Raw genomic sequence first — 8,557 nt, 5'->3', positions numbered from 1 at the left:
TATACAAAGATAACCTGAGTAAACACACAATGCAGTTATTAAATTATGATTTCATTTATTCAAGGAAAAAATCTATCCAACCCTTCCTGGTCCTATGTGAAAAAGTACTTGCCCCTTTCGTTACTAAATCAACCAATTGACCAAATGTTATTGATAATTGGGTTAAATTTCAATAGACACACCCAGGCCATTTCTAAGGCTCTGGGACTCCAGCAAACCAGGGTGAGAGACATTATTCACAAATGGAGAAAACAGTGGTGAACCTTTCCAGGAGGCCGGCCTACCAAAATTCCTCCAAGAGCGCATCAGGGACTCATCCACGAGGTCACAAAAGAACCCAGACTAACATCTAAGGAACTGCAGGCCTCACTTGCCTCCGTTAAGGTCAGTGTTCATGATTCCACATCCATGGGTGAGTTGCAAGGCAAAAACCACTGCTGACCAAAATAAACACAAAGGCTCGTCTCACATTTGCAAAATAAAAACATCTTGATGACCCCCACGACTTTTGGAACAATATTCTGTGGACTGATGAGTCAAAGGTGGGACTTTTTGAAAGACATGGGTCCCGTTAAATCTGTCGTAAAACTAGCACAGCATTCCACAAAAAGAGCATCATACCAACACTCCAACACAGTGGTGGTAGTGGGATGGTCTGGGGCTGCTAAATGGGCGACTTGCCATTATTGATGGAACCATGAATTCTGCTCTCTAACAGAAAATCCTGAAGGAGAATGTCTGGCCATCAGTTTGTGACCTAAAGCTCAGGCACAGTTGGGTTAAGCAGCAGGACAATGATCCGAAGCACACAAGCAAATCCACCTCTGAACGGCTCAAAAGAAACAAAATGAAGGTTTTGGAGTGGCCTCGTCAAAATCCGATTGAGATGCTGTGGCATGACCTTAAACAGGCTGTTCATGCTTGAAAACCCTCCAATGTGGCTGAATTAAAACAGTTCTGCAAAGAAGAGTGGGCCAAAACTCCTCCACAGCGATGTAAAAGACTCATTGGCAGTTATTGCAAACATTTGATTGCCGTTGTTGCTACCAAGGGTGGCACAATCAGTTATTAGGTTTAGGGGGGCAATTAATTTTTCACATGGGTGATATAGGTTTTGAATAACTCTTTGCCTTCAATACATGAAATGTTCATTTAAAAGCTTCATTTTGTGTTTACTCATGTTGTCTTCGTGTTATATTAAAATTAGTTGGATCATATAGAAATGTTATTATGTAACTTCAATCTCAGAGGATTTTAGTTTTTATAATAACATAATATAGCAGCCTTATAAGAAAAATACAAGAATTTAAATACAAAATTAATATAATCAATATGTAATATAAATAATAAATACTAAGAATAATAATCAACATTAAAATTCAGGGGAGACAATTTGCCTACATTTTATTTGATGGGGGGCGGTAAGGGACCTGGATGATGGATAGGGGGGCGCTGGCCCAAAAAAGGTTGAGAACAAACGTTTGAGGAAGCCCTTTCCTGTTTCAATATTACAATGCCCCCGAGCACAAAGAAATACCTTTTCAGTATTAAAGAAGTAGTTGAACCAGTTTGATGTTGAAGAAGCTGCACTGAGCCCTGACCTCAACCCCATCCAACACCTTTGGAATTAACTGGAACACCAACTGTGAACCAGGCCATGTTGGGTGATAAACGCAACATCAGTATTAGACCTCGCTAATGCTCTTGTGGCTGAATGAGAGATAATCCCTGCAGCCATTTTATAACATTGGGTGGAAAAAAAGAAGTTACCTATTAATGCCAATCAATAACCACATATGTGTGTAATGTTCAGTCCACATCATTTTGGCCACGTAGTGTAGTACTCCTAGGCTGTATGGAAACATCAGCCTGTATTATTTTCCTTATTTCATTTTAATCTAATTTAGAGATTACAATTTCAATAGATGTACATTATCTGCAGCTATCTTCTTTTTTAGTTTTTGCTCTGCACATGCTGCCAGTGTATCATCTTCACTGTCCAAAAAAGGTCTTTAATTTACATATACTGTAAAAGATTATAGAAACCATTTCCTGGGATCAGATTGATATAATTTCATTGCATGTAATCCGTCACTTTCCAAACCTGCGCAGGCTTTAAATGACAAGCAATATGAGATTATAATATTCATATTTAGGTTTTATTTAGAGATAAGGGACTTGTTCTTAGCTGGTGGATAACACAACACTAATGTACATTCTTTCTGTTCAATGACAACCTAATAACTCTGGTTTTTAATGCTTTAACTGCAGTTTAAGGGTTCCATGCTCATGTATGGGTCAACATTGTATACAAGTTTCTAACAGGTGACGTATTATACATGTTTATATACATCAATATGTTGCTCTTAAAGTGGAGGAGATACACTGAGAAATCTATTGAGAAATTTGAGAAAAAGCATAAAAGAAAGTTACCTTTACAAATACTAGCTCAGCTTTAAGAAATCATAAAAGAAACAGGTTCACTTAAATACTAGCTCAGTATACAGAGTAAAAAAAAAGAGTTTTAAGTTAAAGTTCATCATCTGAATCTCCATGGGCCCACACTGTGGTCTTCATACAGGCTTTGTTGGTGTTAGGCACGGCAGAGCAGCTTGTCAGTTTGTAGACTAGAGAGGCTCTTGGTTTGGAGTTCTGTAGGACTCGTGCACCTCAATGCATTCCGAGGCGAAAGGGTAACCTTGGTCTGTCCCATCCACTGCACCAAGGAGATGATGTCACAATCACATTGCCACGTGTTATCATGGAGGTAGAGCTTCTTCAGATCTGACAGAAAAGAAACAAATATCCTTAAAATGGAATCATCGTCAGTAAATTATGTAGTCATTTCTACTTCTTTTGTTCCTGTGAAAATGCAGAAAAAAGGAAGGCTGGTGGTAGTCGTACCAGGCATATGGGCAAACATGTTTCCATCCACTGTCTTCAGGCGGTTTCCACTGAGAGCCAGCTGAGAAAGCTTGGCCATGTTTCTGAACACATCAGGTGGCATGTGCTCCAGCTCATTGTTCCTCAAGTAGAGTTCCTGGTTCAATATTCAGCACATTTGTATTTTGTTGCATTTAGTTGACCAATGAACAATAAGAAACATACTGTATGTCCAATTCAGTCTTAGTGAACTTATTAACAATTGTATGCAAGTACATATAGAACAGTTTACTTTCTATAAGAGGTCCCTTAATGGTCTTATTATACAGGATTTAGCTAGGAATACTATGGGTTATGTAAACATTTAAGACTTAAATGTTTACATAACTGGTTTATTTTCACATTAAACAGATTCTATCTTACTTTTTCATCAGATTTTGTTTTTGTATGTAAACTAAATACACTGTTACCTGCAACTTCCCCAGGCCATCAAAAGATGACGTGCTCAGTGTGGACAGAAGGTTGTTGTCTAAAACCAGCATCTCAAGAGATTGCAGTGGTCTGAATGCTCCATCAGGAATGTTCTTCAAACTGGATTTGGGGAGAGTTAGAATTTCTTAATTAACATTGATACACTTTACAACTACTGTATGTAAAAGTGATGTTGGTATTCACTTAGTGTGCAAACTATAACAAACTCCTTTCTGCTGTTAAGTTGTATCTTGTTTTGTCTCTTTAATGTACAGAACACAGAAAAGGTTGACCTTTATGTTCTCACTTAGAAGAGTTTACACTGAAGTGGAAATTAACCAAATAATGACTAACAGTGACAGGTGCATTATTATGGTGTCATTTCTAATAAACTTGGACTTGAACCTGTTTTTGTCTAAGTTGAGGAACATGAGCTGTCTGAGTCCAGTGAAGGCCTTAGGAGAGATCCTTTGGATGTGATTGAGGGAAAGGTCCAGAACTTTGAGGGCAATCAGAGGCTTAAAGGCATTAGATGGTAACATTGTCAGTGCGTTGAGAGGAAGGTCTAAGTCTGACAAGTTCCTCATTCCTGCAAACATCTCAGGTTTGAGGATGCCAATCTGGTTCTGTCCCAGCATTAGAAAGCGAAGGTTCAGGAGGTCCTAGAGACATGGAAGGAAACAAAAATTGTTGTGGTCAGATTATTGCATTGTTATCGCTTTACATGTTATCGATTCCACTCCAAACTCTTTACCTGGAATCCCCTCGCTGGAAGGTTGGTGATGTGGTTGCCGTAGAGATTGAGGAGAATTAGTTGCTTTGCACCAGACAGGGCCTTGGGGTGGATGGATTTGATGGCATTTTGTTCTAGGTGGATACTCTCAATCTTTGGAATTGATCTCAGAGCATTAGCCTTCAGGTCTGTGATAGCATTCTCACCTTTAGACAGCAGTAAGAAAGTTGGATACCAATGCAGTTATGGCCCACAATGCTTATGTTTACTTGCAATAAATGTTGTATAAATCATTAAGTGTCTTGAATGTCACAACAAGCTTAGGGATGACTAACCACAAGGTATTCACCTAGTTTGAGGATCCAGGCATCAGGGGACAGGTTGGAGGGAAAAGCACGAAGCCCCCTCCTATGACAGTTGACCTCTGACTTTTGTGGACCGGACTTCCGAGAGCATTTACAGACATCAGGACAACCCTCCACAGCCTTTATCATCCATAGGATCACCAGCATTAACCACCCCAAGTGCTTCAAATCCCCTGCAGGTTGGAGGTGGAGGAAGAAAATAGAGAGAGATAACATTGGGATTGCCTTGACATTGACAAATCAGTTGTAGTTATACATTATCATTTTCATTATGTAATAAGGTGTTACAACAATAAATATAACTATATACAGAAAATAAAACCCCTCTAAATAAGGTACTCCGTTGCAGTAGTCCTACTGTAGATGTTGACTTTGGACAGCAGTTTTTCTTCTCTAAGAGCAAATACAGGAAAATACAGGAAGTACAACACAATGTGGTATTTTGACGGGAATCATGGCTGTTACAGATGGATTGGATTTAAAAGTGGTGACTTTTGGATTTGATGCTTTGCATTATTATTTTTCCAATGTTCCAAGCAGCATTGACACATTTTGTTTCCTCTCTAAGATAAAGTAGCTGCTAAGTTTGATAAGTTAGCGCAAGTATTTTATAGTGATTTTACAGGGCAGTTTTTAGTTTTCTCCTATTCATAGAGGGGCCACTGCCAAATGTGCACTGCATTGATACTGTATTTGTATAGTATTTATGCTGCAATAGAAAAATATTAATTTTTATTTGAAGAATACCCACTCATTTTTGTAAACTAAAAAACATTTCCTTCAGTGAAAGCCAAGCTTTTATTTATTTGTATTTCATAGATACGATACATAAAACCGGGTAGACAATAATAATCTCACAAAATAGCTTTTTAAGTCTTGTGTTATTTATCCTGGCTTCAATTATTATTATTATTATTATTATTATTATTATTATTATTATTATTATTATTATTATTATTATTATTATTATTATTATTATTATTATTATTATTATTATTTATTAATAAACCTTCAACTCCAATACAGTATATCTTAGACATGCATAAATACAAAAGGCGCCTCTTGACAATTTTGGGATACAACTCATACAGCTACAATGTACATGCGGTGCAGTACAGTAAGCTTTCCTCTCTAACTACGGGGAGTTAAGGTCTCCATACATTATTAAAATTAGTTATTAAGTATAACTATAAAGAAAATGTGTAGAAGTTTTGAAAACAGTTTTTTTTCTACTAAATGATTTCCCAATTGGATGTTGAAAATCAGAAATGTATCTGCAGCAATCCCATTTTAAAGCCTGTTGTGTGCATAGACAATCCAGTAAAACATCAAAAAGAAACGAGAGCAACAAACCAATGCCGCACACATTGCAGTGTTATAAAAAGAAAGCTTTACATCAGTTAAAACATTAACACTTGATTATAATCAAATAACTGAATTGGCTGCATTTCTTCGACTCGACTTGATCCAAAAAGGTAATGATTGATGAAGCTCATATAAAGTTGTCTTGCTGGGGTGCCACTTACCTGAACATGCTGCCATCACACTTTCTAAACAACACTTGGTTCCCCAGATATCTGTCCACTTTGTTTTCACCTCTCAAATAGGTCGAAGTAAGTTTTTCCTTCGAGAGCACCAGCTGTCTGTGGCCTTACTCCAACTGAGCTTTAAAAAGGTTATTTTGTAGATACAAAAATTATACTTCAATTATTTTTAACATCAGAGGGAGCACTGTAAAATACTGAGCTTGTCCTGTGTTCTGAAACAGGGGGATGAAAGAATGCAGCATATGAAACGTTCTCTTTAACCTGCCATCCCACACTGCTACACATGCCAGTGTAGCAGTGTGGGAACACAGAGCAGACAGTGAAAGCAGGGTGTGAAACTCCTGGAGCCGAAAGTTCTGCAATGTCACAGAGCCCAGAGAAATGTGGCATCCACAGATTATGGCATCAATCCATGTTATACTGCCAGGTCTAGTGTGTGTGTGTGTGTGTGTGTGTGTGTGTGTGTGTGTGTGTGTGTGTGTGTGTGTGTGTGTGTGTGTGTGTGTGTGTGTCACAAATCAAACTTTTAGGATTCAAACTGTCGACATTTACTTCTCTCAAATTTCGGTATTGACAAGAAAATGCACCAACCTGAAGTGCAAGAATGACAATTATCTGTTTTAAGAATAATAATAATAATAATAATAATTAGAACTGCAAGCAGTGATGAGTGGGCCCTTGCTCTCTGCGCACGATAGGGTGTGCCGCAGCCGCAGGGCCGCTACCTGAAGTTGCTTCATGTGTCCACTATGTGGCGCTAGAGAGCACGTGTCAATATTGGCATTTCTTCAGGTCTGGATGCGTCAAGCACGAGAAATCTGAATGGATAATGTATGCTCAACTTACAACAACTTCCTGTATTACGGCAAAAGGAGCTTATTTGCTGCCACGCCACGGCTAAATTGAGATTTTCAATATCATTAGCTCAGATTGGTCTCAAAATTACACTGCCCAAATTTGAAATTGATCGGGCAAACACTTTAAGAACATGCAATTAACAAACATTATATTGCTCTATGACATGTGTAGGCCACACAATGTAATGTGTTGGTGATGTGGTTGCCATAGAGATTGAGGAGAATCAGTTGCTTTGCACCAGACAGGGCCTTGGGGTGGATGGATTTGATGGCATTTTGTTCTAGGTGGATACTCTCAATCTTTGGAATTGATCTCAGAGCATTAGCCTTCAGATCTGTGATACCATTCTCACCTTTAGACAGTTTGTTGGTGCTTGGGCCCTTTTATCTGGGAACAGTACATGTTTAGAGCTCTCAACTGCGGCTGAGAGCAAAGAAATTGAAATAAACAACCCCCTACAGCGATAATTTCCCACACTTATGTTTAAATATCCTTTTGTCTTTAAACATGGTAAACAACTTACAAACTAGTTTGTTTTAAGCATATTCAACCCTCAATCATACACTTATATACTTTGAAATTAAGATTGTACCTATACATGTAATCATTTGCCATTGTATGCACTTTCATACCAACATCATCCACTCCATAATAATAATTTTAAAAAATCATTCATTCATGATTTTAAACATAAAGGTCAACATTGTCGGTTGTGTCGGACATCTTCAACACCTCGCTGGACCAGGCTTTTGTTCCATCATGTTTCAATTCAGCAGCCATTGTTCCAGTGCCTAAAAAAATCCTCAATCACTTGTCTGAATGCTTACCGGCCGGTAGCACTCACCCCCATAATGATGAAGTGCTTCGAGAGGCTGGTCAAGGGCCATATCATCTCCATACTTCCCCCCACACTCGACCAGTTCCAGTTTGCTTACCGCCCAAACCGCTCCACAGAGGACGCCATTTCCTCTGCACTCCACCTGAGCCTGGCCAACCTGGAGGAGAAGAACACCCATGTGCGAATGCTGTTCCTGGATTTCAGCTCAGCATTCAACACAATCATCCCCCAGCATCTGGTAAGCAAACTGGGATCCCTTGGCCTCAACACCCCCCTGTGTAACTGGTTGCTGGATTTCCTCACCAACAGACCCCAGCATGTGCGTGTTGGAAACAACACCTCCATCACCATTTCTCTGAGCACCGGCTCCCCACAGGGCTGCATTCTGAGTGAACTGCTGTTCACCCTGATGACCCACGACTGTTGTGCCAGGTTCAGTACGAACTACCTCCTGAATTACGCGGACGACACAAAGTTCTTGGGATGCAACTCACAAACAGTCTGACCTGGTCACTTCATACCACATCACTGGTGAAAAAGGTACAGCAGTGCCTGCACTTTCTGCGCAGGTTGAAAAGAATACAGCTCCCCCCTCCCATCCTCACCACGTTCTACAGAGGCACCATAGAGAGCATACTGACCAGTTGCATCTCTACCTGGTCTGGAAACTGCAACACCTCAGACTGGAAGCCTCTGCAGAGAGTGGTGAGGACAGCGGAGAGGATCATCGGGACGTCTCTTCCTTCCATCAGAGACACTGCAAATAAACGCTGCCTCACCAGAGCCCAGAACATTATAAAAGACCCCACTCACCCCCACCATGGCGTGTTCTCCCTGCTGCCCTCTGGCAAGAGGTTCCGCA

The 8,557-nt window shown here is 39.8% G+C and overlaps 2 protein-coding genes across 2 annotated transcripts; both read right to left on the bottom strand.

Moving 5' to 3' along the window:
- Positions 1-2,340: 2,340 nt before the first annotated feature.
- On the bottom strand, positions 2,341-3,458 carry LOC115003816 (leucine-rich repeat-containing protein 15-like). Its single transcript, XM_029425749.1, has 3 exons — positions 3,354-3,458; positions 2,905-3,040; positions 2,341-2,784 (listed from the first exon to the last, which is right to left on the bottom strand). The coding sequence occupies exons 1-3, from the start codon at positions 3,423-3,425 to the stop codon at positions 2,594-2,596; spliced, it is 399 nt and encodes a 132-aa protein (XP_029281609.1). The 5' UTR covers positions 3,426-3,458; the 3' UTR covers positions 2,341-2,593.
- Positions 3,459-3,657: 199 nt separating this feature from the next.
- LOC115003948 (leucine-rich repeat-containing protein 15-like) lies at positions 3,658-4,581 on the bottom strand. Its single transcript, XM_029425888.1, has 4 exons — positions 4,437-4,581; positions 4,109-4,293; positions 3,760-4,016; positions 3,658-3,676 (listed from the first exon to the last, which is right to left on the bottom strand). Exons 1-4 carry the CDS (start codon positions 4,579-4,581, stop codon positions 3,658-3,660), a joined length of 606 nt encoding a protein of 201 aa, XP_029281748.1.
- Between the last annotated feature and the right edge of the window lie 3,976 nt (positions 4,582-8,557).

This window comes from Cottoperca gobio, chromosome 24 (assembly GCF_900634415.1).
Source record: "Cottoperca gobio chromosome 24, fCotGob3.1, whole genome shotgun sequence".
Taxonomy (NCBI): domain Eukaryota; kingdom Metazoa; phylum Chordata; class Actinopteri; order Perciformes; family Bovichtidae; genus Cottoperca; species Cottoperca gobio.
Note: the sequence above shows the minus strand (reverse complement) of the source record. Positions and strands in the feature narration are given on the sequence as shown.